This window comes from Megascapheus bottae, chromosome 16, assembly GCF_031878675.1.
Source record: "Megascapheus bottae isolate mThoBot1 chromosome 16, mThoBot2.hap1, whole genome shotgun sequence".
Classification (NCBI taxonomy): domain Eukaryota; kingdom Metazoa; phylum Chordata; class Mammalia; order Rodentia; family Geomyidae; genus Megascapheus; species Megascapheus bottae.
This window is the reverse complement of record NC_143524.1, coordinates 37,735,873-37,761,930: the sequence shown is the minus strand read 5'-3', so window position 1 is coordinate 37,761,930 and position 26,058 is coordinate 37,735,873. Positions and strand designations below refer to the sequence as shown.

Here is a 26,058-nt window from a genome sequence, read left to right as displayed (position 1 = left end):
TGTTTTAATTTCTGTTTTGGCGCAAATATTTCTGCATCAGGCTCTTTTTGCTGGGGAAACAAGAGCTGGTGATACATTTATAATTGGCATGTAGAGGTAATATGTACTTTTTAGTTATGTTAATAATAAATTAATGTTATAATAGTTATAATAGAAAAAATGATTAGTCGCAGCAAAAAAAATAAGATTTCTGGAAGTAGATAAGCTAGGGATATAAAAACAAAAAAAATATTCGTTTTAGAAAGCAATCTACTATAACAATTTTTTTTTTTTGTAGGTCATGGAGCTTGAACTCAGCCCACACGCTGTCTTTGAGCTCTTCAGCTCAAGGCTATGACCCTATCCCTGGGGCTAGGTGCTGTCTCTGAGCTCTTCAACTCAAGGCCCTACCCTTGAGCCAAGCCCCACTTCCTGTTTTCTAGAGGTTAATTGGAGATAAGAGTCTCAGGTCCTTTTGTGCCCAGGCTGGCTTTGAGCCTTGATCTTAAGATCTCAGCTTCCTTGAGTAGCTAGGATTATAAGCATGAGCCACCGTGCTTGGCTACTATAGCAATTTTTATGAATAATAATATTCAATGAGAGAACAAATACCTTGCATAGCTCCTGAAATATACAGGTCGAGCATTTGCAATCCAGAATCCAAATATTGAAATGCTGTAAAATTGGGACCTTTTTGACTGTTAATACACTCTCTTTCAAATGGAAAATTCAACACCATGAAACAATTTCCTGCGAAAATTATTTAAAATATTATACAAAATTTCCTTCAGGCTCAGAATCTATATGCAAGGTATGCTCTCTCTCTCTCTCTCTCTCTCTCATATATATATATATATATATATATATATATATTCTTCCTCCCTCCTTTACCAGAGAGAGGGAGAAGGAAAGAGAGAGAGAGAGAGAGAGAGAGAGAGAGAGAGAGAGAGAGAGAGAGAGAGAGAGAGAGATGCAATGTTCCTAAGTCTGAAGAAGTCTAAAACACATCTGATCCCAAGCATTTTAGATGAAGGATAGTCCACCTGCAGGAGTTATTTAGCAACTACTGTTTGAATGGTTTAAATATCATTACTTTTTTTTTTTTTCAGTCTTGGGGCTTGAACTCTGGGCCTGGGCGCTGTCCCTGAGCTCTTAACTCAAGGTTACTGCCCTACCCCTTTAGCTTCAGTGCCACTTCCATTTTTCACTTTTTTCCTTTCTTTTCTTTTTTTCTTTTTTGCCAGTCCTGGTCTTGAGCCCAGGGTCTGCATACTGTACTTGTGTTTTCTCAAGGATAGAACCTTACCACTTGAATCACAGCACCACTTCTGGCTTTTTCTATGTATGTGGTACCGAGGAATTGAACCCAGGTCTTCATGCATGCTAAGCAAGCACTCTACCATTAGGCCAAACTCCCTACCCCACTTACGTTTTTCTGGTGGTTAACTGGAGATAAGAGTCTCACAGTCTTTAGTGTTCAGGCTCGCTTTGAACCGAGATCCTCAGATCTCAGCCTCCTGAGTAGCTAGGATTGCAGGCATGAGCCTGGCCAATCTTACTACTTTTTAACATATTAACTTCTTCAATTATCATTTCTGTGATTCAGGTAAAAATTAGAATTTTGTGAGTACTTTCCTTTGTTTATTACCAAAGTGTATTCTTTCAGAGAAAATAGCAGCAGTAGAGAGAAAAGGAACTGTATTCATTCTAAAAAGTGATTTCAATCAATTTACTCAATGAAGGATACCTGGACCCTGTGTTTATGCCTCTGCCATAATCATTGCTGTCAGTATTATGGCCTTCTATACTGTATTTATTTTTGCTTCCCAGAGATTAGATCTCAAGTCATTTGGCCTTTCCCGGCCTTTAATTGCTGAATTTTTCTTTTCTTCTTCTACTTGTGTCTGACTCAAGGACATGTCAAGTGCTGTGTTTCCTTTTCAGAGCCATAGAAAGGCTCTGGGCTGGCTGGCTGGCCTGACCTCAGGATCTCTGGCACTCAATTCAGACAGCCTATGCATGTGTAGGGATGAGCTATATTAGGTGGGTTAATAGTTCCTTTCTATCACTGGAACATTAGGACATAGTCAGGCTAGAAAGGCTGTGGAAAACTGTGGAGGTAGGAGGAGAGGGTCCAGGGAGGATTGCAATGAGAAGAGCCCTCTCTTTGGAGAACTCCATAGTCATTTCCTGTTAGGAACCCATGGTGGACATTTTTCTTTGGTTCTTTGGCCCTTTTAGTTTCCCCACCTGGAGCCAGGGGACAAATCAGGAACGAAACCAGCCTCAGGCGTGCCTTCATAGCTCTCCTCTAAACTTCAGCTTCCAGACACCGCACTGTAGTTTTTGATGGACTCTTTGGCTCTTCTGAGGTTTTCTCACTTTTCTTGGATTCCTCGTTGGCATTGCCATCCTCAGCCTTCTCTTCTTTTACCACCTTGGTTTCAATCATTTCTTTTTTCTGATTCTTGTTTGTAAAAGGGAAGGCCTTCACATACCTGTAAGCATACACAGAAAAAGACAGTGAGAGGCTTCTCCATAATGCAATGACAGCTATTGGTATAGCCCTTCCTCCAACTGTGCCTTTATTTCAGAGCCTTGCTAAACTGTGCTTGCTTATAAACACATCCCCATCTTAATGGACGAGTCTAAAGTGGACAGTATGCTCAGGTACAACTTTAGACACAACTCTCCCACCAAAAACAAAGCTAAAAATAAAATATAGCACATAATATTTCCCTAGTTAGTGATCTAGTCATTTATGGCTTGATTTTCAAAGGGACAGCCATTGATGTCTTTGGTCTGGATGGCATGCCTATGTTGAAATAGTTGGTAGTAGTGAAGACTGGTGATGCGAGGAATAAAAGGTATATCATCATTTGACCAATCAGAGGTCAATGACCTCTGAAGAACACAAGAGAGGGAGATAGAGAAGGTGATAAGACTAGCAATGTGCCAGTGACCTTACCTTTTGATATAACAAACTGCCAGGCCAGCTGCAGCACCAAAGAAGAGGAGAGCAAGAACTAGCAGAGCTGTGGGGACACCTGGAGGAAATAGACAAGACCTGTTGGTCCTTCACTCACACATTGGTGTGTGCACATTGAAATGATCCATCTGAACTTTGCATGTGGTAGAGACAACAGATAATGTAGAAGAGTAGAAGAGGCTCCTCTGTAACTATTTATGACATGGAGGCTCTCATTCATTTCTCTTCTTTCTCTGTCTCTCTTTCTTTCTCTCTTCTTTTCTCTGTCTCTATATGAATCTCCTCTCTCTCTCTCTCTCTCTCTCTCTCTCTCTCTCTCTCTCTCTCTCTCTCTCCCTCCCTCCCTCCCTCCCTCCCTCCCTCCCTCCCTCCCTCCCTCCCTCCCTCCCTCTCTCTCTCTCTCTCTCTCTCTCTCTCTCTCTCTCTCTCTCTCTCTCTCTCTCTCCTTTTTGTCAGTCCTGGGACTTAAATTCAGGCACTCGACCACTTCCAACTTTTCTTGGTGCTTAATTGAAGATGAGTCTCATGGGCTTTCTTGTCTGGCATGGCTGCAAACCCTAGCTCAGTTTCTCACTTCCTGCCTATAGAACCCTCAGCCTTACTGCTCATGCTCTCTATCTTCTGTGCACGTAATTACTATAAGAAAGTTCAGGCCTACCTCTCTGAGAAAGAGGTATCTGAAACAAACTCTTAGAAGTTAAAGGATAGAGTTTTCTATTTATAGTAGTAACATCAGTTTTTAAAAACTTTTTTGTGTGTTACTGGGGTTTAAACTCAGCCCCTGGTCCTTCATCACTTTTCTTACTTGACTGGAGCTCTACCACTTGAGCCACACTTTTAGACTAGCTTTTTGCTTGTGATTTTTTAAGATGGAATTTCCTGGACTTTTCTGCCTTGGCTGACTTCAAACTGTAATCCTCTGGATCTTGGCTTCTTAACTAGCTAGGATTACAAGTGTGAGCTACCAGAGACTTGATTTTTAGAGAGTAAAGCTCTTTTATACTCACAGTCTTTAGCTTGGTCCTTCAGGTTCTTCACCGCTCTTAAATTCTATGGCTAGACTTTATGCAAGTTGAATTTGCATTGCATCTTTATAACTGGCTGGATTCCAGATATCACCTTATTACACAAACATACATCCACACCTAACATACACTCAGAAAATACCTCCAAAGCCAGCAGCTTCACTCTTGAATCCTGCTTTACTTTCAATAGTTGGTTCTGTCTCTGTAGCTGCAGAGCTAGTTTCTGTAAAAACTTCTGTGATGCAAATCAGTTTTGTCTTCCGTGGAATGGAGGTGGTGGCTGGAGCAGGAGTGGTAGCCAGAGCACGTGTAGAGTGAGTGGATGGAGTGGGGGAGGCGCTGTCACCCACAGGGAGCTCTTCCGTCTGCATCCCAGATTGAGTCTCAAACATGGGATCAAAGGTGGTGATGGTTTCTGGGAGGCACGAGTTAATCCATGTGTCTGTTGTGGGGAGGGAAGAATCAAACAAGATAGTCTATTAAGACACACACTCTGCTATTCTTCCCTCTAGTCTTTCTACCCCTCAGGCCTCTTACACCACAGCCAGACAGCTCTCACTAAAACACAAATCTCAAGCATATGATTTGACTGGTTGACAGCCCCTGCCTCTGTGAAACTCATCAACCCAGGCCTTTACTCACTGCTTCTGCCCTGCTGAATCCCTTCAGGTCCTTGGCATGCTTTCTCTCTCATCCCAATCTTTTTCTAACTTTGTTCACATTTACAACTCTTTGCCCTTTACTTAGCTAACTACCTAACCTTCAGGTGTCAGGCTACTCCTTCCTCATATTGACTTTTTGTTGGTGGTGGTGGTTGTGGGGCTTGAATTCTGGGCCTGGACACTGTCCCTGAGCTCCTACTCAAGGATATTTCTCTACCATTTTGAGCCACAGTGTCACTTCTGGTTTTCCAGCAGTTAATTGGAGATAATAGTCTCACAGACTTTTGTGCCATGCTGGCTTTGAATGGTGATCCTCAGATCTCAGCTTCCTGAATAGCTAGAATTACAGGTATAAGCCACCAGAGCACGGCTCTCATACTGACGTCTTGACTAGATTGGATCCCTGGGCATATGTTCTTGTCCCTCCATATCCTTCTCTAGTGACAGTGCTCATTACGTTACACTGTGCATCACTGGACTCTGAACTCCCTGGAAGCAGGAAGCCTTCTGATTTGTTTTTCATAGAATGTCCACGGTGGTTGACACATAGTACGTACTTGTAAATATTAGATAAAGAAGGAAGGAAGGGTTAGATGAGGAAACCAGTAATTACCTGTAATGCCACTTCAGGATCAGATTTAAAAAAAAAAAACCACATGTCTCTGTACTGATAAAAATGTGAAAAAAAAAAGCATTGTAAAAAAGGGGTTCAGAGGAGAAGGCATTTACATTGAGTATAGAGGACCAATGTGTTCATGCAACAGATAGTTATGGAGCACCCACACTGCCAGGCCCTTTTTAAGGTGTGTGTGTGTGTGTGTGTGTGTGTGTGTGTGTGTGTGTGTGTGTGTGTTTGATTGTTCTGAAGAGCTGAAACTCAGGACCTTACACTTGTTAGACAAGTGCTCCTCCATGGAACTAAATCTCTAACTCCTAGAGTCCTTGTTTTTAAGGGGTATTCATGTGGATTAAACTGCTGAGATGGAGGATGAGGGGTACTTTGGAGAGGGTAATAAAAAGTCTCTTGGGGAAGCAACACTTGGGCTGGGACCTGTGGAAAGTAGCCAGTCATTGAAGCTCTAGGGTGAAAATATTTCAAGTGAAGGGAACAGAAAGTACATGAGGCAGAGACAGGTTGGGTGAACTGAGATCATTTGATGAATCAAAAGGCCAGTGTGGTTGAAATAGAGCAGAAGCTCATCTGATATCAAAGAGGAAATAGGATATCCCAGTTAACAAGATGGTGTGAGCAAAGAAACCAGAAATTAAGAAATGGAATTAGATGAGGAATATGGCAAGAAATATAGTCAGTTCAGAGTGAATGTAGTGTGTGTGTGTGTGTGTGTGAGAGAGAGAGAGAGAGAGAGAGAGAGAGAGAGAGAGAGAGAGAGAGAGAGAGAGAGAGAGAGAGAGAGAGAGAGAGAGAGAGAGAGAGAGAGAGAGAGAGAGAGAGAGAGAGAGAGAGAGGGAGAAAGACAGACAGACATAGAAATTGAGAATGTGAACAACTGTGACAGTAAACAAGGATAGAAAGTCAGTGCTAGAGGACCAAGATTCATTACTGCCATGTTAACAAATCTGGAATTTATTCTATAGAAGAGGAAATTTTTCATATACATTCACTTTTTATGTACGAAAGACCTTACAATTTATGTCACATCTCAAATGGGAAGCAGTCCAAGGCTGTGGAGCAAAGGAGTAATGTGACTATCAGTGGAACTGTAGGAAAGATAAGCTGCAGAGGGAAAGGATATAATCCTGGAGCAAAGAAGAGGACTATTGTAATTGTACAGGAATGAGAGACACTTCAGAAACACCAGATCCTAAAATTTAGATCTTAGAGGACTAGCAAAAGCACAAAAAGCCACTAATGGAGGACTCATTGAATGAACTATAATGGATTCACTCACTGGAGTACATAAAAAAAGGTGCCAATAAAAATGAGAATTGTCTCCATTAATTGATACAGAGTAATTTCTAGGACTTAAGAAGAAAAATATCACATGCAAAGCACTAGCCATAGTATGCTAGTGTTTTTGTAAGAAAAGGAAATAAGACACTTCCTGTCCCCTTTCCTTAATTCACAAAACAACCAGCAATGAATGGGAAGGGTGAGTCACGAGTAGAAGCAGTACTGGAGGGCTAGAGGGAAGACTCTTCTCACTACTATTCTTAAAAGAACATTTTGGACATTGAACCATATAAATGTTTTACACATTCAAAACTAAGATAAGATGGTGCAATGGGCAAGCCCTAAAATAGATCATAACCAGAAGCAAATGAAACCAATTCACTTTAAAATGAGAATACAATCATACAGGGTAGTGATTTTTTTTAAACATTTTTGTTGTTGAGGTGAACTAGAACCTTACACCTTCACTTGGCTATTTGCTCATGGTTGGCATTCTACCACTTGAGCCATGCCTTCAATCTGGACTTTTGCTGGTTAATCAGAGATGGAATTTTGTGGACTTTTCTGCCTGGGTTAGCTTTGAACTGTGACCCTCTAGTTCTCAGTCCCCTGAGTATCAGCTAGAATTATAGGTGTAAACCACCAGCACCCATCTGGATAGTGACTTTTTATTAAAGATTCAACTTTACCCCAAATTTCCTGATCTAACATCATTAAAGAGCGATCTTCTAGTCACTACAAGGTTTGCAAAGACATTAAATTTCACTCAATAGGTTTGCTATCGCTCATGTTAGTTGTGTGATTTTGAAACTAGAGTAAGAAGCTGGGAACTACGATTTTCAATTTGGGAGGAAAAGACACCCAAACCTAAAACAAAATAAGCATGGGAAAATAAATATCAATGTCAAGTTATAACACACACACACACACACACACACACACACACACACACACACACACCACTTTGCTGTCTATTGAAAAGAACTGAGAAGCAATGAAAACTCCAGTGATCATGAGAATAACTTGCTTGCAGATCTTGATTTCTAATGACTTTTTCCCATTAAAAGGAACCAGGAGCCGGGCGCAGTGGCTCACGCCTGTAATCCTAGCTACTCAGGAGGCTGAGATTTGAGGATCAAGGTTCAAAGCCAGCCTGGACACAAAAGGACCTGAGACTCATATCTCCAATTAACTTCTAGAAAATGGGAAGTGGGGCTTGGCTCACAGGTAAGGGGTGACCTTGAGCTAAAGAGCTCAGGGACAGCACCCAGGCCGAGTTCAAGCCCCATGACCCACAAAAAAAAAAAAAAAAAAAAAAAGAGTCAGGGCTCTTTGGAGAACAAGTATTTCTATACTTTGGACAGAGAAAACACAAAGTGAGCCTGGGATACATTATGGTTCTGGGAAGCAAGGAATCAAGTTAGTACGCAAAAATGAATAGGATAAAGTAAAAGTCAAATAGAAGGTTCTCTGACTTGATGACTTGGGACAGTTTGAGCATCTAAAAGAATAAATGAACAATAATTATAACTAATAATTATGGGACTGGGACCATGGCCTAGTGGAAGAGTGCTTGTCTACCATGCATGAAGCCCTGGGTTCGATTCCTTGAGAAACTCCAAGGACAGTACCCAAACCCTGAATTCAAACCCCAGGACTACAGTTGCTTGTTGCAACTGATCCTGGAAAGGTTCATCAATGGCTGCTTATACTATTAGGTAGAAGGTACTCTAGGGTCAGGACATTTACATGGGGTCAAAATATTATATTATAGTTATCTATTAATTGCAAAAGGGAAGACACTATCACTGGAATTTCATTAGAGAAGTCTGGCAGTCAATCAATAATCAAAGTTAGAACAAATAATAAGGAGTCAGATCGACATTAAGTGCTTTATGTTGTAATGTGACCCAAAGTATACGATATCATCTAGAATATATTTTTGTTAAATATATTGAACATGAGTCTCCTGAAGCCTCTTGAGTTCTCAGGATGTGAGAAATACAGGAAAAAAGACACAGTTAAGGAAATGACAATGTCAGTTCTCTTCCTCCTTTTTTTTTGCAGCCCAAGGGGGCTGTCTTGCATGTCATCATATTGACAGCTAGAAAACAGCTGAACAGTTAAAAGGCAGGGGCAGTGTGGATAAATGTGGGCTGGTTATGAGGAAAGCAGTCTGGTCCACTAGATTCAATCTCCAAAACAGCCAGCCACAAGAAGGGTTGGAGGGGGAGAGATGGGGGGTGGGAGGAGGGTAATGGGTACCAAGACATGTGAAAGGGTATCAATGTAAGTGAATTAATGCACCTTCTATCTGGCAAATATCATGTAACCCTTTTATTAATTACAATAAAAATATATTTAAAAAAAAGAAAAAAAAGGGTTGCAGGTATTGTTCTAGTGGTACCAGTAAAAGTGTGAAGCCCTGGGTTCAAATCCCAGTACCACCAAAAAATAGGAGAGTCAAATGTAGCATCTAAGTTTCTTCTCTGTTAAAGAAATGTAGGACAGTAGAAAAAAATAAAGTGTAAAAGTTAGAGCTGAGTGTCAACTGTCAGTTTTCATGTTAACTCTGGTGCTTCCCTCAAAGCTCTTATTTCCAGTATGGGAGTGTTTACGGATAGTAGGACCCATAAGAGGCAGAGCCTAGTAGGAGATCATTAAGAGTGCCATAATCAGAAGGAAAAGACGTTGATCTCCCAGGGACTCAGTTCTGGAGAGAGGATTTGTTGTCCTGAATCATTTCATGGCTTCTCACATTCCTCCTATGCATTCCTGATATGGCAAAGCCATCCAATGACAAAGTCCTTCCCAGAGCCCAGCTGATGCAGGGACCACACAACTGAGCCTCCAGAACTGTGAGCTAAATAAGCCTCCTTTCTTTAGAAAGTACTCAGCCTTAGACATTTCATTATAAGAACGAACCAATTATAAAAATGGACCAATATAGAGACTGGTCATCTATATATGTCCTGTGAGCTAATGTTTTTTAAAATCTGTAAATTAGAGATGATAAAGCATTCCTCATAGGGAAGCTGTCAAAGGTCAGTAAGAAAACTTGGGGAAAAAATCATACTAAGTGAAGTAAGCCAGACCCAAAGAAACATAGGCACCAGTGTTTCCCTCATTTGTAATAATTAGTATATGTCTAGGATAGTCCTAGCAGAGGATCACAATAGCTCAATAGCTATGTACATATGGCCATATAAAATGATGCTAATTAAAATAAGCTCCAAGATATAGAAAAAAGTGGGGGTTTGTTTGTTGTTGTTGATGTTACTATATGAAATTCTTTCTTTTCTTTTCCCCCTTTGGTTTATCCCTTGTTGTCACTGTTTTTTATTTTGGTACCCTGTGTCTTGTATATACATTTGTCTGATTTAGGGAAGGAAAGGAGAATAACAAAATGGGGAAACAAGGACAAAGGATGAATCGTTGCAACAGTGATATACACAAGATGCTAGGATGGAAATGAATTTTACAACTTGTGTGGAGGGTGTGAGGGGGAGGGAAAATGGGAGAAAAATGAGGGGGTAGCACTTTTTGACAAGAAAGGTATTTATTACCTTATGTATGTAACTGTAACCCTTCTGTACATCACCTTTACAGCCAAATGAAATTAAATAAAAATTTGGCCAGGAGTTTGGCCTAGTGGTAGAGTGCTTGCCTATCATGCACGAAGACCTGGGTTTGATTCCTCAGTACCACATACATAGAAAAAGCTGGAAATGGTACTGCGGCTCAAGTGGTAGAGCTCTAGCCTTGAGAAAGCCCAAGGACAGTGCTCAGGCCCTGAGTTCAAGACCCAGGACTGACTAAATAAATAAATACATACACATACATACTTAAAAATTAAATGAAAAACAAAGAATACTAGTGTGTATACTGCTCAGCCTATTGTGGATGCATCCCATAAATAAATATATACATATATTTATTTCCTTCCCATTGTTTACCTGTTTATGTCGGGGGGCTGGTAAGTAGGCCTCTTGGGGAGTTCTCTTCTTAGGTTGCTATTCAGTTGTGAGAGAATCCTCTGAGAGGTACATAGCCTTGGAAGGACTAGCTGACCTTTGCTAAGGTTGTATCTGCTGCTGTTCAGGTAACAGAGCTAGAGATGCCCAGGGAAGACATCTACAAGGGGAGGTTGCAGGTTTGACTCACCAGATGAATTGTGACAGTAGGCTTTAAACTTTCGGCTCACTGGAGCATTCCAAATCAGGACACCGATCCCATTCTTCCCACATTTGGGGTTTTGGAGAATCCTTGGGATGACAGTATACCGTTCTCCAACCCATCCGTAACTGTTGAAGAACACACACTAGATGAATGAACCAATCTATTGTTGAACAAGGACACAGACCCAAGCCAGGCCTGGTGTCCCATGCTTGCAACCAGGAGGCCAAGACAGGTGAATCACAAGTTCAAGGGCAGCATGGGCTATACAGTGAGAGTCTGTCTGCAAACAAACCAGAAAAACAACAACAACAACAACAACAACCAAAAACACTGCCAAAGGAGCTCCTACAGCATTTGAAAATCCAGCTGTCACTCACCTGCAAGTCTCAAAGCCAAACTTCTGTGCTGCTGCAACCTGGTCTCTGCTGGCTAAAGTTAGTCCCAGCAGCTTACAGGCTTCACTGGCTTCTGTGAAATTCATTTGCGGTTCTATCTTTTTGCTCACAACGGTGACTCCCATAATTCTGCATTGCAGTGAGATAAGTTCTGCAAGGAAAAGCACACAAGTGTTCTGTTTGTTGCTTTCTATTCCCAGACCGCATGAAGCACCTCTTGTCTCCATGGGATAGTAAAGTCCATGGGGCTGGGACTGAAGTTAGAATAAGACCAGGAGTTACCAGGAAAGCTGGCTAGGTTAGATGAGTGTGTTTCTCTGGTGCAAACTGTATAACTCACCCATCAGAGTCCATCCTATCCCTCTCATGAAGGCATTTTGTTACCCCTCCTCCCTCAAGGCTTTGGCTACAAGTTCCTGGGGTGATGTCTAGATAATATAAGTTGCTCCAAACGCATTTAGAATCTGTAAACATCTGAGACTGAGAAATAACATTCAAGGCTCTTGTTGATAGGATAATTAATAATACCAGCAATAACTCCAAACTAATGTGATCGATGACACCACCATTTCTGAAAGGGGATAAGATGTACCTATTAGAACAGAATGTGAGTTCTCAGTTCCAAGTCTTGTCTCACCATTGGGGGGCAGGCTTTCTCAGAAATTCCTGGAGGAACTGGGCAGGCAATCTTGCATGCATGATAGGAAAACTAAATCTAGGAAGGAGAATTTTATTTTTCCAGTCCTGGGGCTTGAGTGAACCTCCAGTCCATGGCTGGGAAGTAGAATTTTAGAGTTCAGTCTGCTGCTTGGATTTTACCTGGGTTATTTGCTAACTCTGTAACTGTAGGCTAGTTACTTTATCTCTTTAAACCTGGTTCCTTATTTGTAATAGAAAGAGGAGCCCTATCTATCCCATTGGACAATAAGAGTTAAGGCAAAGAATTCTAATAAGAATGTTTAGCCTAGCCTGGTACTGGTGGCTCACACCTATAATCCTAGATACTAAGGAAGATGAGATTGAGGATCATGGTTTGAAGCAAGTCCACATAGGAAAGACCGTGAGACTCCAAAAAACTACTCAGAAAAGTTGAAGTAGTGCCGTGGCTCAACTGGTAGAGTGCTAGCCTTGAGCCAAAGAAACTTAGTGGCAGTGCCCAGGCCCAGATTTCAAGCCCCAGAACGGGCCAAAAAAAAAGTGCTGGGCACATGATAGATATTGATAAGTAACCATTGATCCTCTATCATCATGTGTTATCTTCGGAGCACTTTGGATTTAGTGAGGTACTAATTGGTCTTCCACAGGAAATGGAGGTGATTGAAATGTTATAGATGAGAATAATATTTTTACCTACAATCTAATGGACCTGGAAGACCTTTTGAACTTTTCCAGGTTCCAGGATTTATAGTTCTGTACGAAATTGCTGTACTACACTATATCCAAGCTCAGGGCCTTGTCCATTGAAGGCCATCGGGGGGGTGTTTCCATCTCCCCAGCAACTGTTGTGCAGGAAACTAAGGAGTCAATGTTTAAACATCTTCATCACTTTCTTGTTGGTATTTACAGAAGTTTCTTCTTACAAACATAGAGCCTCCTAAAGTCCTCTTTGTGCCGTTGCTGTGTTGTGGAGCAGAGGTGTGAGGAAGGCATCTGTCTGGGAGGCACAGGATTAGAGAATGATTGCCAGCTTCCAGATGCTTCTCTCACCAAGGCAGACAAGAAAGCCAGCACCCCAGTATGTGCCATACAAGTGAGGAGACAAACTAGCAGCAATACTGCCATTTGCGCTCATAGTCACTCTAGCACCTATGACGTATTGATGTCACTGTTTGCCCAACCTTGTCTCTTTTAGTGAAAACCAAGGCTCAGGGAGAGAATTTCTCCAGGTCCATTGACACAGAGAGACTTAGGGGGTAGATTAGGGTAACAGACCCACTCTTACCTCTCTTTTCTTTGTTGGTGGTACTAAGATTTGAAGTCAGAGCCTTGTGCTTGCCAGGGTGGCACTCTAGCATAAATAAATTTCTAGCTCTGCTTTTTGCTGTTTTTTTTGTTTGTTTGTTTTGAGATAAGGTCTCACAAATTGTTCTACTCCTGCTGACCTTGAACTATGATCTTCTGTTCTCAGCCCCTCCTCCCCAAACTCTGGTTCTTAATTGTGATACTGCTCTGTCTTCTACTACTATACTATAAGGAGACAACAGACAGACACAATTGTCCATTAGGACACATATAATTGTCTGAAAATTTCGCTTATTTATCTCAAAACCTGATTATTGGTCAGATCTCTTACAGTGCTTCTTTGGAAACTGGCTTCAGAGGGGATTTATTTTTATTTCTTTATTTCTTTATTTATGTTTGTCTGTCTGTTATGGGGCTTGAACTCTGGGCTTGGGAGCTATCTCTGAGCTCTTCAGCTCAAGGCTAATGCTCAGTCACTTGAGCCACAGCACCACTTACAGTTTTCTAATTGTTAACTGGAGTTAAGAGTCTCACTGACTTTCATGCCTACGCTGGCTTTGAACCATGATTCTCAGGTCTCAGCCTTCTTAGTAGCTAGGATTATAAGAGTGAGCCACCCAGCTGAGGGGTTTTATTTATTACACAATAAAATAGTCTTGCTCAGTAAGTTCAGTACCTTCTACTTGCTAGGCAAGCACTCTATGACTTGCTGAGCTGTAGCCTCAGTCCTATAGGAACTTTACAGTGAAGTATAGTTGATAAGATGCCCAGGAAACTGTCAGAAGCATTCTAAGAGAATTAGACCAGTGACAGAGTAATTTACATGGTAGATAAAACTCATTCATATTAAAACATTTTGATGATTATGTCTTTGATATCATTTTAATAAACTACCAATTTGCTTTAAACATAGTCTTGCTATTCTTTTTATCACATTGATCTTTGAATATTATTTGGAGCCAAGTGGGTGGCTCATACCCATAATCCCTGCACTCAGGAATCTGAGGCAGAAGAAAAAATACCAAGACCCTATCTCGAAAAAAAAACATTAGACTAATGATGTACCTATTCTGGGAGAATAGATACAACTTTAGATATTTCTGCTTTTATTAATTGGTTGTTAAGATCTTAGACAAATTAGTATTGTTATCTGTATTATAAAGGTGATTATATTTTCTCAGATTTTTATTCAGAATTAAATTAAGTAACTAGCTAGTGAAGTCTGGATGCACAAAAGACAGTTTAACCATTAAATAAAAGTAATTAATTTTATGCTCTCCTATTGAGTTTATAGATGATGATACAAAGCTGGAGCCCACAGGGATTATTCCAGATTTTCACGTAAATAGCAAATATAGTCTGTGTGTGTGCTCATGCATATAATCTTAGCTACTTTGAAGGCAAAAATCAGGAGGATTGCAGCTCGAGACCAGCCTAAATAAAAATTAGACAAACAAGCAAGGATGGTTGTATACATTAATCACTGCTATACAAGAGGCACAGGTAGGGGAATCAAAATCTGAGACTGGCCTGAGGAAACAATGTGAGACTCTATCTTAAAGCAAAACAAAACAACTAAATCATAGAAGGGTTAGAACCACGGCTCAAAGGTTAGAGTGTACAAGACCCTGTGTCCAAGCCTTAGTACCACAAGAAAGAAGTAAAGAAAGGATGACAGAAAAAGAGAGGAGAAAAAAAGGAGAGGAAAAAGTAAATGGAGTTGAAGCAGAATGTGATTGGGAATCAGATAGAACTAAATTCAATGTTAAGTTTTGGGGAGGATTAAATAAAGCCAAAGGTGTACACCTAACTCTATATCTTTATATAACAGGCCTTCATAAAGGTTTCTGTCTTCATACCCACTATCCCACTGTCATAGCTGTGGAGCCTGCTGCTCTTCCCATCTTTCCTTTTCTTAGGAAAACACTACCATTGTGGAGATGGTGCAAGGTGTGAGGGAGTCGTTGTCAAAGTTTGAATAATGGCAGAGTTGTGGGGAAGTGAGAATAGTGTCCCTAGGGGAATGACAGAGAACCAAGTTGCTTAAAAGTAATAGCTCTCAGCCAGGTTCCAGTGGCCCATGCCTGTAATCCGAGCTACTCGGGAGGTTGAGATCTGAGAATCAAGATCAGAAGCCAAACTGGGCAGAAAAGTCCCTGTGAGATTCTTATCTCCTATGAACTACTCATAAAAGTAGGAAGTGGTATTATAGCTCAAGTGATAGAGCACTAGCCTTGAGCATGAAGAGGTTCAGGGACAGCGCCCAGGCCCTGAATTTAAGCCCTAAGACTAACCAAAAAAAAAAAAAAAAAAAAAAAAGAGAGAGAGAGAACAGAAAAGAATAATAGTTCTGCTATTTGGAGGGAAAAAGCCAATCATATAACTCCAATCTCCCTTGAAAAGCTAAATATTGGGGTCAGAAGTTTGGCCTAGTGGTAGAGTGCTTGCCTCGCATGCACAAAGGCCCGGGTTCGATTCCTTGGTACCATGTAAATAGAAAAAAGCTGGAAGTGGTGTTGTGGCTCAAGTGGTAGAGCTCTAGTCTTGTGAAAAGTCCAAGGACAGTGCTCAGGCCCAGAGTTCAAGCCCCATGACTGGCAAAAAAAAAAAAAAAAAGCTATAGAGGAAACAACTCTGAATGTCTGTCCTAATATATTTAAATCTCAGGACATCTAATAGAGGAAGGATAATTTCCCATTAATGAGAATGCTCGGTGTTTCCTTTGCCTAGAGCTGCTGTAAGTGATTTGTGGTTAAATTTTTTGCCTATGGTGCAGAATGAGGCTTCTGTGCAGACAGCTGAAAAGCCTAAAAATTCCTGGAAATCATTCTTTTGGTTAGGGACTGATGGCAAATTTTCAAACCTGAACTTTTACAGAATTCTTTCAATTAATTTACTACATATTCATTTTTATAGTATAGTAAAATTAAAATTAACTTAATTATACAGACATTTTGAGAAACATAGAATGAGCCACTATTTAATGAATGTTACCCCCCACAGTCTTGATGGCTGTTTTTCCCATCATTGTTTGCATCTTTTTTTTTTTTTTTCTGGCTAATTGGAGACAAGAATTCTCTTGGATTTCACTGCCCAGGCTGGCTTTGAATTGTGACCCTCAGATCAGTCTCCTGAGAAGCTAAGATTACATGTGTGACCCACAGGTGCCCTGGCTTTGCTTCTTGAATAAAATACTCTGAAAAATGAATTGCTTCACACTTTTGATTTCAAAATAGCATTACTAAAAATCTTCTATAACCAAAGATAAAAGCTAAAATGGTGTAAAGGTAAATACAAATCATTTAGGGAAGTTAACAATATTAGGAAACATTTCTGATGGATCCATAGTACCAATTAGATCTTCCACTTGAGGATCTTCAAACAACCTTGAGGGTCTCCCCACTCCCAACAATCCAGGGTTAGGAGCACAGTGGGCTGAGGACAGTTTCCAAGACTTTGTGTCTCTTGTTTGGAAGTATGGCAAAAGAACATACCTTGAACTGAGACAGAGCCTAGAACCAGGAGCCCAGTGGTCCAGATGGAGGCAAGAAGCCACAGCAGGCAGATGTACTTGGCCATTGTACAAACCCCTTAGAGCCAGGGAAGCTGTGCAGATGGCTACTGGCAGTGAGGAAAGCAGATGCTCAATCACCAGGCTGGATGGAGAGTTCTGGAAATATGCTGAAGCTCCCACTGTTTCATAATGGAGACATCCGGATTTCCCTGCTTTCAGGCTCTGACTTGTCAAGGTCACTTGGGGGAAATGAGTGACGTCCCTTGAATGCCCAGGCTGTAGTTTATGGATGGCTTTCTGGAAAATTCAGCTAATGCTGACTCAGAAAACACACAAATGAGGAAGGCAGATAGCACAGTGTGAGCTGTATAGGTTTTCCTACTTCCCAAATTCTCTGACACTGGCCCTCCCCAGGGGCTCAGTTCTCACATCGTTCACAGTTATTATTTGCAAAACCCATTCACCCATACATTCCTTGGAAAGTCTGTCTCTAAAGCAGATGGTGTAGGGGCTGTGTTTCCTTCCCCTCTGACCATCAGTGATAGTTTTCCTCCTCATCATCTGTATTGCCCTGTGATATGTGGAGAAATGAAAGCTCCTGACAGCAAATGCTCACTTGATGCCATGCCTCTCTCTGGATTGAAAATCTCACCACCAGTATGGGGAAAATCCCTTTTCAAAAACCAAACCAAACCAAACCAAACCATACTTGAATAAAAATTCATATTTACAAAACACAGAGAATACATTTTTAAAAACACGAATTTTATACCTTATAAAAGAATTTTTGGCTTTACAATAATGCTCACCACAGGGGTACTTTATTTCATTTTTATTTTAATGATTTCTGTCACATGTTGGTGGGCCACTATTCAGCTAGAGTCCCCTTTCTCACTTGAGGACTGTGAGAGGTATATGAAAGTGAACAGCAGAGTTAAGTCTATGGTTTCCGAAATAGGTTTTCAGGGGCTTTGCCTTCCTGGCAATCATGGAGTTTGAGCTTATGAGGTGCTTTGAAAAGATGTTGTGAGAATTCTTCTTTTTGGACTGAGGTTTGGCTCAAGGGGTAGAGCCATGTATGTGTCAAGTATAAGGTTCTGAGTTCAAATCCAGGACTACCAGTTTGTGAGTTTTCTCCAAAATGAATCTTTCATAGGAATACTGTATGAATAACTAGTTTTAGTCTACATAAATGAATTTATCCTAAAGTTATATATCTATGCAGAAAAAATAATGAAAAAGAATCTGTCCTGTACAAGCACGAAGAACTTCTAAAAGGCCAGGGAAAAAGCCCCTAACACTCTCTACTGCCTGCTATATTACCTATGCAAGCACAGGTGGTTTCCAGTGCCTCAAAACCACCCGTGATTACATACATTATTACAGGCTCATGCCTTATCCTTAGCTCTGAGGTGGCAAAAATCTGAAAGCTCGAAGCCAGCCAGGGCTGACAAAATCTAAGAGACTTATTTCCAATTAACCAGAGTACATTAGGCAGTGGAGGTGTGGCTTAAGTGTTAGAGCACCAGCCTTGAGTGAAAAAAGCTAAGGAAGAATATAAAGACCTAAGCTCAAGCCCCAGGGTGGCACCAAAAGAAAAGAAAACAAAAAACATGATTCTAGCATTACAGTAGCAGAGAGACAAGACCTCATCTTTTTCATAAATTTTTCTAATGCCTAGCACCATGCACAAATAGAAGCTAGGTTCCAAGAATTTGTTCAGTTATTTAAAAAAAAAAAAGGAAAACAGGATGAGAAAAATACATCACAGGTGGCAACCCATGAGAGAAATAGCTTATGAGAAATGAGAAGTCACTTGATTCTGCAAACAAATGGCCAAGAGGGTTATCTGGATAAAGGGAATCTACCTCATAGTATTGATGCTTAATAATGAGTTTTTGGAAGAGGAAAGACTCTTTAAATTTTCTTTTAAGTACGGGGTTTGGGAACATGGCCTCATGCTAACTAGACAAACACTTTACCATTTGAACCATGCCCTAATTTTTTATATCTTCATTGAGAGATGTCGCCATTGAAATATGATTGGAAATTCCTTTTCATTATTATTTTATTAGTGTATATTAATTGTACAAAGGGCTTTCATTTGGGATTATTCCCACATATGCATATACTTTGATCAAACTCACATCCTCCATTACCCTTCGTTTAGAAATTCTACATTGGAGCTTACTATCTGTCATGCTAACTGGGGATGTGTAGGCCACATGGTGCCTCTCACCCATGACTAGACTGTTTTCTAGCTGTAAAAGCCAAAGGCAAGAGCCGTAAGGAAAATGTTGCCAAAGAAGGTTTGACATTTTGAGCAAAGTCTGGGACCCAGCACTTCTACCAGGGAGGTTATTGGGTAGAACATTCTCACATGTTCCAACCTAACTACAAAGAAGCTCTAACAGTAAAAGGAGATACAATGTGGTGAACACAGTTTACCCTTCTGGACACATGATATTGGGTTCAGTTTCTCTTATGCGTGGAATATGGAGCTCTGTTCTCAAGGGAGGCCATTCACAATTCTATCCAGTTCCAAGTCCAGTATTTCTGAGTTATACTTGGTCTTCTCCACCAGGTCCAGCTGTGACACTTTATGATCTTGTGGACTATGAGTTAGAAATATTATATAAAACCTCCAAATAGAATGGTGAAGCAGATCTAGATGATCTCACTAAATTACCCACAGGTAAAGGGGCAGAGCAAGTCGTAGTAATTACTAGGTCCCAGTAATCTTGGAATACCCATAGCATTCATTGAGATTAAAGGCTTTCTCTCTAGTGTGGCACTAAGTGGAGCATGTGTTAGACTCTTAGGCACTGGAGACAGGAGCAGCTTTTTGTGTGATTCCTTTTGTAGTTCTCGTGAAAAGAGTTGCTCTTCAAGAAACAAGCCTGCCCTTGACTGTCTGTCCCCTTTCTGCTTCTTGGTTTGGCATATGATTGCTTGCTTCAACACACTGTACTGTCACAGCCTCTGATCTTTGTCTTGAGGTCCTTTTCAGAAAGAACTGAGTTGATGCAGAAACTATGTTCTTGAGCCCACAGCACTGGTTTTAGGTGGGCATAGTGGTACGCAGTTGTAATCCCAGCACTGGGGAAGCAAAGTCAGGATGATTGATGAGTTCAAGACCAGTTGGGATAAAGAGAGCCTACCCTTTATATTTATTTATTTATTTATTTAACAAATCCAAGGGTTTGGGATGTAATTCAGTGATAGAGAACTTGTACAAGGTCTTATGCTCGTCTCAGCACCTCAAAAAGCATCAGGGGCCTGTTCTGGATATTGACTGATTGATTAGTTATTAATTTATTGCCAGGTTGTATTATAAATACAACCATGATATCATTTTTTTCTTGCTGTACAAGTACCTTAAAGGACTGGAGTGAAATGTCTTTGGGAAGCAGTTTTAAATAACATCTATTTTTCATCTTAGTTCCTGTGAGTTAGAAGTCTGGGTAATTCAATAGTTTAGCTAGTTCCTCTACTCTGGTATTCACCACACTGAAATCAAAGTGTCAGCTGGAGGCTCTGGGAAAGAATCTATTTGCAAACTTATTCAAGAGCATAGAAGCATTCTCCTTGTCCTCGTCCTCCTCCTCGTCCTCCTCCTCCTCCTGCTCCTCCTCTTCCTCTTCCTCTTCCTCCTCCCCCTCCTCCTTTTTGGTTAGTCATGAGTCTTTTGTTCAAGGTAACACTCTATCACTTTGAGCCACAGCTCCACTTTTGGTTTTCTGGTGGTTAATTGGAGAGATAAGCCTGCCTACTCTGGCTTTAAGACTCCATCTCAACCAAGGAGAAGTTAGGCATTATGGCATGTACCTATCATCCCAGCCTATGAGTAAAACATAAAATAGGATCATGGTCCAGGTAAACTCAGTCATAAAATTGAAATCTTATTTGAAAACTAATGAGGGCAAAAACGGATTGGGGACATAGTTCAAGTCGTAGAGTGTTTGCCTGAGAAGCCTACGGCCTTGAATTCAGTCTCCAATATGGACCAAGAGAATAGTTGAAAATGCTGAATATTGTACGGGAATTTGGTTTTAGGGAGCTAGATCCAGGATTTCCCCTGTATCTGCTTCAAGAAAAACCCAAAACCCAGAGGAGCTGTGAAAATAGGGTCTGGTGAAAAGTCAGTCTATCATTGAACAATGTATTACATTTTAACCTCATAGACCTGAAAGGTATGGGAAACTAGGCCCAGAGAGGGGTAAGGGATGAAGACGGATTGCTCTAGTCCTTGTGGGGGAGTCTGGAGAACAGTGACTGGATGGCTGTGCCTCTGCATTGGTTCTGGAAGCACTGATCTCCAAGAGCATCTAATTCAGGGTTGTATTTGAGCTGCGTCTCTACTCCACAGAATGAGGAGGCATTTGATTGCTGTCCAAAGTTTGGAAATATGTGTGTGTGTGTTTATTTTCAAACTCAGGTATATGACACTACAGTTCAATGCTGGCACACCGGTGTGAGGCTGAATATTAGGACTGAGAGTCAGCGATCCAAAAAGCCAGCCTCCCCCTCTCCATTCCTTCTGCCAGGTTGTACAAGGGGAGCAATACAAATGGTTTGTGGCAACCAGAAAGTGAAGGTCCTTTTAGGTGACATCAATCACGATGCAAACAACACATCAATTTGCAGCTGAAGATAGGTGACCAGCGTCCGAGGGCTAAACAGAGTATGTCAGGTTTCAGAAGCATTTTATTTCAGGTCAGTGTCACAGAACTACAAGGCCTGTTTCCATTTCACAACTGCTTCGGGCTGATCTTTCATTTCTGGATACACCAATGAGTACTTTTCTGCTAGTCCCTTGTAAAATGGCTGCCTTGTCCTTCCTTTTCTTTGAGTTCTCTAAGTCAAAATGGAGTAGTGTGAATGAGTCCTGTGCCTGATATACTCCTCTGGGCCTCCTGTAGGGCTGCTGGAGATGCTTCTGCATCTCCTTCCACCTCCTATTTGCCTCTGTCTTACCTAGGAACAGGGGTTGGAACTTGTGGACCATGGACCAGCTCAGCCTGGTCCGCATTGAAGAAAGCTGAGATTGGACATTGGCCACCTAGAATCCTGGGCCACAGCTACTCTCTCTCTCTCTCTCTTTCTCTCTCTCTCTCTGGGTCTGGATTCACAGCCTGCCTCTGGCTCTGAGGGGCTCAGTAACCAAAGCTCCTTCTGTTGTATCTGGTCTCTGTGGAAGAAACCAGTTAAACCACCCACTAATGCCCCTAAGAATCTCTGTCTTGATCTACACCTCTTTACCCTAATGGCACATCCTTGGGAAATTCTGGTGGCTTCTCTCAGTCATTTTCCAGCCATCGTAAAAGATGCCCACTTGAATATGCATGCTGTTTATTGAACATCCCTAGTCCAGAGGTCTAGGTCCTCTGAAGGGAGCGACTGCATTGAACACAGTCCCTCAGCTTAGAAATGGTGGTGTTACTAGTCTTTTTATTCCTGCTCTCACACAGAATGCAGAACTATTAGAACAAGCTGAGGTCACAAGAAAGATGTGGCTTTTCTCAAAGAGATGGTGTTGATACTGGAGAACTCCATAAAATATCATTTGTCCCAGGCTGCTCTCCCCCTTGAAATGTTCTTGTTCTAACATTTGTTCATTTATTCTTGTGTCTAACATTTACTGATGCCTTCCCAAGTTTCAGCCACCATGTTAGGCTCCTACCCAAGAGATGGGTAAGATATGGCTCTTGTCTTTGAGGAAAAATGCCCAAGGTGACAAATGCATCAATAAATTATGGTAATAGACTATATATAGAGGTCAATGATGAAAATACTTAACAAGTGCTAGAAAACACAGAGGTGGTGACTCATCATGTTGGGTATGGTGAAAGTGGGAAAGCGATCACCAAACTGTTTACACTTGGCCTTCAAGACTTGCTGGATGAGAAAACATTGGTGGGGAAAAAAAAATCTCAGGAATGGAAGGAAGTTCAGGTCAGTGAGAGAGACAGTTGGAGAACCAGAGGTGATTTGGAGTAGCTGAAGGCTAGTTGAGGGAGTGAGGCCAGCAGGGACTGCATCTAGCTAGAGAAGCAGTGGAAAAGGCAACACAGCAGAGGGGACAGGCACACAGTCTCTGGAGCTAGGGCTCTGTGAATACTTTCCATTATTAACTAGCTGTGTGTGCTTGACAAATTTCTTGTTGTTTTCTGCCTTAGTTTCTGAAAATGGGAAGAGTATTATACATCTCTGAGTCTGTTCTTTTTTTTTTCTTGATGACTAAACAAATGTTTACATGACACTGAGATAATACTTGACTCATAGTAAGTCTATGTGTGTTGGCAACAAAAGCAAACCTTATCAGAACAAAACCACAAGCAACCACAACAGAAACCAGCAGCGCCTAAACTAATTAAGTGAAGACAATGGCTAAAAAGAGGGAAAGGAGATATTAAATTGGAGAGATGTGCTTCTTCTGGTTTATGCTGAGCAGGGGGAACCCTGAGATTGGAAATCTCATGTGACCTGAAGTCCAAAGGTATCTTCCCCTTTCACGTGGACACATACACAGGGAGAAAAGGTGAAGGCACACCATTGCTTCTCGCTTACCCAAGAGGCTAAGTGTATAGAATCACTTTTGAAGTGAAGAAACATATAGAAAACAGAAGGTGCTGTACAGCAGCTTGGAATGGCATTGAAGCCATGAGTTTTCAGTGTCAAACTTTAGTCCATGTGGACTATGCAGGTGTCCCACGGCTGCCCCATACCTAGTGAAGTCTGAGGATGGATGGGCTTGACAACCATCTTATTGCTGCAGAGCACATACCAAGAGTACATTTTCAGGGGGTTGTTGGCTTTGTGCATGTTGTGTGGATTTTGAATATGAATGGATGCATATATTGATTCATATCTTTTCATTTCATTTCAAGCACTAAGCTAAGTTCAGCCTATGTGTTTTTCTGAGAAACCTTTCTACTCTGTGAAAAGAAACAGTGCTTCCAAATGGGAGAAGGATAACCATGGAAAATGAGATGGGAAATGGAACGATATTCCCCATTCCAACTGTGCCATCTTTAGGGTCAGCATGAGCTGGCAAGCACACATCTTACTGTGAGCCACTGTGATGAGAAGAAAACAAACAGTGAGCATCTTACTTCCCCCCCCATGCCCGGGTGATGATGGCTCAGTTCTCCCCCCACCATCTGAGCAAGAGGCAGGGGAGTTTCTGGGCCAAGGTCACTTCTTCCTCCAGCAGATTCACTCTCAGGGCGGTTGTGTCTATCTTCTGAGAACATCTAGTTACTGTGTATGAATAGCTCACACTATAGCTACTCCAAAATAGGTGTTGAGTGTGAAAAAAAAATCCCTCCTCATTCCATGATGAGATGGGTGGCAGTGTGTCCACATCGGGACGGGATGTGACAGGGGGTGGGCCGAATCCACTGGAGCAGAGCTTGATGAGAATCAGGCTGTCTACTGCTCTGTAGGCTGCTCATGCTGGAGTCCCGAGCTCCACCAGGAGTCTCTCTGGGCTGCTGAGCAGGTGGATCTTCCGAGGGCTCCATCAGCCTGCTCCACACAAGAGTTATAGGAATTGTAGAGCCCCAGCACAATAGTGAAGACCAGCACCACCGCAGCCATCATCCAGATCACTTGCCAGTGCTGGCACAGTTTGGGATACATGACTTGTAAGAAGTGGACCAGTTCTTCAAGTTTACTGTCAACGATAAAAATAGATAAAGGGTTTAACATAATGAATACATATGATTATGCCCAGCCCCGTGCTTCTCTGGTTGAGGATATCTTCTATGCAGACTATAGCGGAGGGTTCTCTGTAAATCTATGCATAGAATCTGTCAGCAACAATCGCTGAAAATACCCTAGGCCTCACCCTTTCATAAAACTCCAGGGAAAGTGCCAGTGGTAAGGAGCTGCCAAATGCCTAAGATCAAATGAGCTAGATAAGGCCTGTACTTTATAAACCAGACTGTTTATATTCCATGTACTCTCTCTGTTTATTTCCCTTTTGTTCTTTCTGTGTTTGGAAGCATTAGATGTTCTAGCTTATTTTAGCTGTATTTAAAGTGACAACGGAGAGCTTGTGCCCAGGCTTGTGCTTGATGATGTTCAAGGAGAAGATACAGCATTGTGGCCTGAAAAATAAAAGCAGATGACCCCTACGAGGGAGGTGGGACTTAAGGAGAACAGGATGTCATTGCTTACAGCAAGGATTATCCTTGTTAAATTTGAGCTTCTTTCATTAGGAGAGGTGGCAGGCCAGCACAGGCTGCCTCTCCATTGGAACATTTCTTCCCCCACAACTCCCCACCCCAGTATTCCTTCCTGGATGGCTCTTCCCTGAACAACAGGATTCAAAGGAACCCCAAGTTGAGAACTATCCCTTTGGTTGAATCTTTCATTAGTGGACTCCGTTGATGACTCCTATATGCTTTAAAGCACAGTCATCCTGCTTCTAGCCTTCACTGGTTACCTTTGCATGGAGGTGGTTTCCAGTTTAGCAGCAAGGAGTCACAGACACATCCCCTCTCCCAAGTTCAGCAGCAAATCAGATAAGCATTTTGTCTGGGGACTGCCCTGGACCCCAGAATAGCCCAAACATCTGAAAACAAAGATTTTGATGAAGTGTTCCAAGGTTGCTATAGCTACATTAAAAATAAATAAAATTTCAAAGCTTATACTGTAAATGTGTTAATAGGGACCATCACGCAGAATGTATAAAGTTGGGGCCATCCACAAAATCCAAGATGTTAGTGAATGGCTATTATACCTACAGGGCAGTAGTCTGCCTCTTCTATGGGCACCAGCTCTTCCATGAGAAAATCCAGGCCTAATGGGGTTGAGAATTTGCTGAAACTAGGTGAGTTTATTTCTCTTATTCTGTGTTCTAAAGGCCATGCAGGACCACAAATGGGACAGGATACAGGATCCACAATCTCTTTATCTACATGTTGTACTTCCTTCTACCCTAATTTAGGAGAAAATACATGTATTTGAAACACGAAGTATCTTTAAATAAAAAGATACCAATTTTTAGTCCAAAACAAAGAGATTCTGGATGACTGAGCTTGTTGGAGACACCCTTGTCAGTTAGCTAAGTTTGTCTTCTACCTCCTGTATTTCCTCTATTTTGCCCTTGTTCTTACAATATATACCCTTCTCTTAGTTTTCAGGTCAGCTCTCTTCATCTTGACTTTTTTATGGGGATGTCTGGAAAATGTGCGGGCCATGGTTTGGCTGGAGACGAGTCTACTCATAGTCCTTTAACCTTTCTCAGCTCCTAAAAGCTCTCCATGGCTGCTTGCCCAGCTCATCACCACTTTGGACCCCTTGCATCTTGCAAATATCCCATTAACCATTTAGTTCTTCATTTCCTCTACCTCACTCCAAATGAGTGCCCCGTTGGTGTCTGTTGTCTCCACACTTGGGCCTCAGACTCACTGTTGTACTTCACTGGCATTT

At 41.5% G+C, this 26,058-nt stretch overlaps 2 protein-coding genes across 3 annotated transcripts in view; both read right to left on the bottom strand.

The window, feature by feature from the left end:
- Positions 1–946: 946 nt before the first annotated feature.
- On the bottom strand, positions 947–16,844 carry Lyve1 (lymphatic vessel endothelial hyaluronan receptor 1). Its single transcript, XM_090348154.1, has 6 exons — positions 16,598–16,844; positions 11,124–11,292; positions 10,732–10,871; positions 4,136–4,435; positions 2,948–3,026; positions 947–2,477 (listed from the first exon to the last, which is right to left on the bottom strand). The coding sequence occupies exons 1-6, from the start codon at positions 16,680–16,682 to the stop codon at positions 2,291–2,293; spliced, it is 960 nt and encodes a 319-aa protein (XP_090204280.1). The 5' UTR covers positions 16,683–16,844; the 3' UTR covers positions 947–2,290.
- A 6,899-nt stretch (positions 16,845–23,743) lies between these two features.
- The window catches only part of Irag1 (inositol 1,4,5-triphosphate receptor associated 1), a 101,405-nt gene continuing 99,090 nt past the window's right edge, over positions 23,744–26,058 (bottom strand). For both annotated transcript variants that reach the window (XM_090348151.1, XM_090348153.1), the window contains one exon: positions 23,744–24,295. In XM_090348151.1, the coding sequence (XP_090204277.1) occupies positions 24,052–24,295 (244 nt within the window). In that variant the 3' untranslated portion in view covers positions 23,744–24,051. The remainder of the gene's footprint in view (positions 24,296–26,058) is intronic.

Coding starts and splice junctions, on each gene's coding strand:
- Lyve1 (XM_090348154.1), bottom strand. CDS start 16,682: ATGGCCAAGTACATCTGCCTGCTGTGGCTTCTTGCCTCCATCTGGACC. Junction 10,872..11,123: donor TTTGGCTTTGAGACTTGCAG/GTGAGTGACAGC, acceptor GTTCTTCAACAG/TTACGGATGGGTTGGAGAAC. Junction 4,436..10,731: donor CTACTGTCACAATTCATCTG/GTGAGTCAAACC, acceptor TCCCCACAACAG/ACACATGGATTAACTCGTGC.